This window comes from Aplysia californica, unplaced genomic scaffold (genome assembly GCF_000002075.1).
Source record: "Aplysia californica isolate F4 #8 unplaced genomic scaffold, AplCal3.0 scaffold00736, whole genome shotgun sequence".
Lineage (NCBI taxonomy): Eukaryota > Metazoa > Mollusca > Gastropoda > Aplysiida > Aplysiidae > Aplysia > Aplysia californica.
Genome location: NW_004798006.1, coordinates 27,545 through 29,058, shown reverse-complemented (window position 1 = coordinate 29,058; position 1,514 = coordinate 27,545). Strand labels below are relative to the sequence as shown.

The window sequence follows — 1,514 nt, the reverse complement described above, 5'->3', positions numbered from 1 at the left end:
TTGTGCTGTTGAAGCTAGAGAGGTGAGCAGTCTAAGCCTGATTCCCAGTAAGGACATCTCTGTTGACACCCACCCCTTGGCGCTCATATGACCTTATGCAGTTGCGAGCGCTGTAAAACCCTCTACTATAAAAAAATATAAATGGGTCGCCAGTGCGGTAATAAAACTTTTAACCAAAACGAAAACCTCGAATAGTCTTCACATCCCGACTTTCCGTCTGCAGGAAGACTTTGGGTCTGAGAGTGCGAACGCGTCGGCCGGGTCGATGCGGGTGAAGCGTGTCGACTCCAAGGTCAACCTGTTTGGGTACGCCCTGGAAGATGGAGGCGGACGAGTGCGGGGTGTGGTCTGGACCGGCTGTGTCGCTGACTTGGGAGAAGGTGAGTGGCTACACGCAGTCCTGCCATTGTGGGTGGTTGGCGGGTGCTCTGATGTGGTTTGCTTCTTCTTTCCTATGTTATCGATCCAGAGAGATCTATGGTCTTTATCTCCCCTCCTTTTTTTGTGTTTGTTACTCTCTTGTAACGCCTCTAATCTTCTGGCACTTATATGACCTTGTTGTGTTGCAAGTGCTGTAAAACTCTTACTTAAACTAAACCGCACACCTGCCACTCGTCACGGTTTAACCGGGAGATCCAGATTTTTCTTAGCCTCAAATCTCGATCATCCTTCCACTGCAGTCATCTTGGTGATTTGCTGTTGATCCCTATTTTTTTTCACCAAGTCCCAATTCCCCCCCCCCCCGAGATCCAGATTTTTAGATTTCATAGAGTGGCCGTTCTGTACAACGGGAAACAGCAATGTTTTCTGTGGCTCTACGGGGATGGTAAAATTAAAACAGGTGGATTTTCACAATTTTCAACTCGAATGTCAAATGTGAAGTCAGTCTTGTTGTATGGATGTGAGACGTCGAACGCATCTCAGACGTGCATAAAGAGGATCCAGGTTTTCTTAAACAAGTCTCTGAGGAAGCTACTGAGGATCGAATAGACAGACAGGATCACCAACGAGGAAGTATTAAGAAGAATGAGACAGAGCCCAGTCAGAGATGAGGTGGGAAGAAGATGTTGGCGATAGATTAGACACACTTTCAGGAAGTCAAGCAGCTGTACAACAAGGAAAGTGTTAGATTAGAACCCACAGGGTAAAAGCTCAAGGGGAAGACCTCGTGGAACCTGGAGAAGAGTCACGGAAATGGATGTACAGAAAAGCGAGGAGACATGGAGTGACATCAAGCGACTAGCCCAGGATAGGGAAAGGTGGAAAGTGTTTGTTCGTGGCCTATATCCTGATCCAGGTGGAGAAAGGCAATGATGATTAAAATACACAGAATGTAAATTATCTATGACAATGACAATCTTTATTCATCTCACAGTGGCAGTGGATGTTACAAAAGTTAGGTGCACTCACATATACCCTCAACAAGACAGGACATTTGTAAATATGCTGAAACAACCCACTCCGTAAAACAATCTCTCTCTCTCTCTCTCTCTCTCTCTCTCTCTCTCTCTCTC

The 1,514-nt window shown here is 46.1% G+C and overlaps 1 protein-coding gene across 1 annotated transcript in view; it reads left to right on the top strand.

Moving 5' to 3' along the window:
* Positions 1-1,514, top strand: part of LOC101857677 — a gene marked incomplete in the record, with an annotated part of 66,939 nt that overhangs the window by 48,581 nt on the left and 16,844 nt on the right. The window contains 1 exon segment of the mRNA XM_013088404.2: positions 224-380. Coding sequence (XP_012943858.1) covers positions 224-380 — 157 coding nt within the window.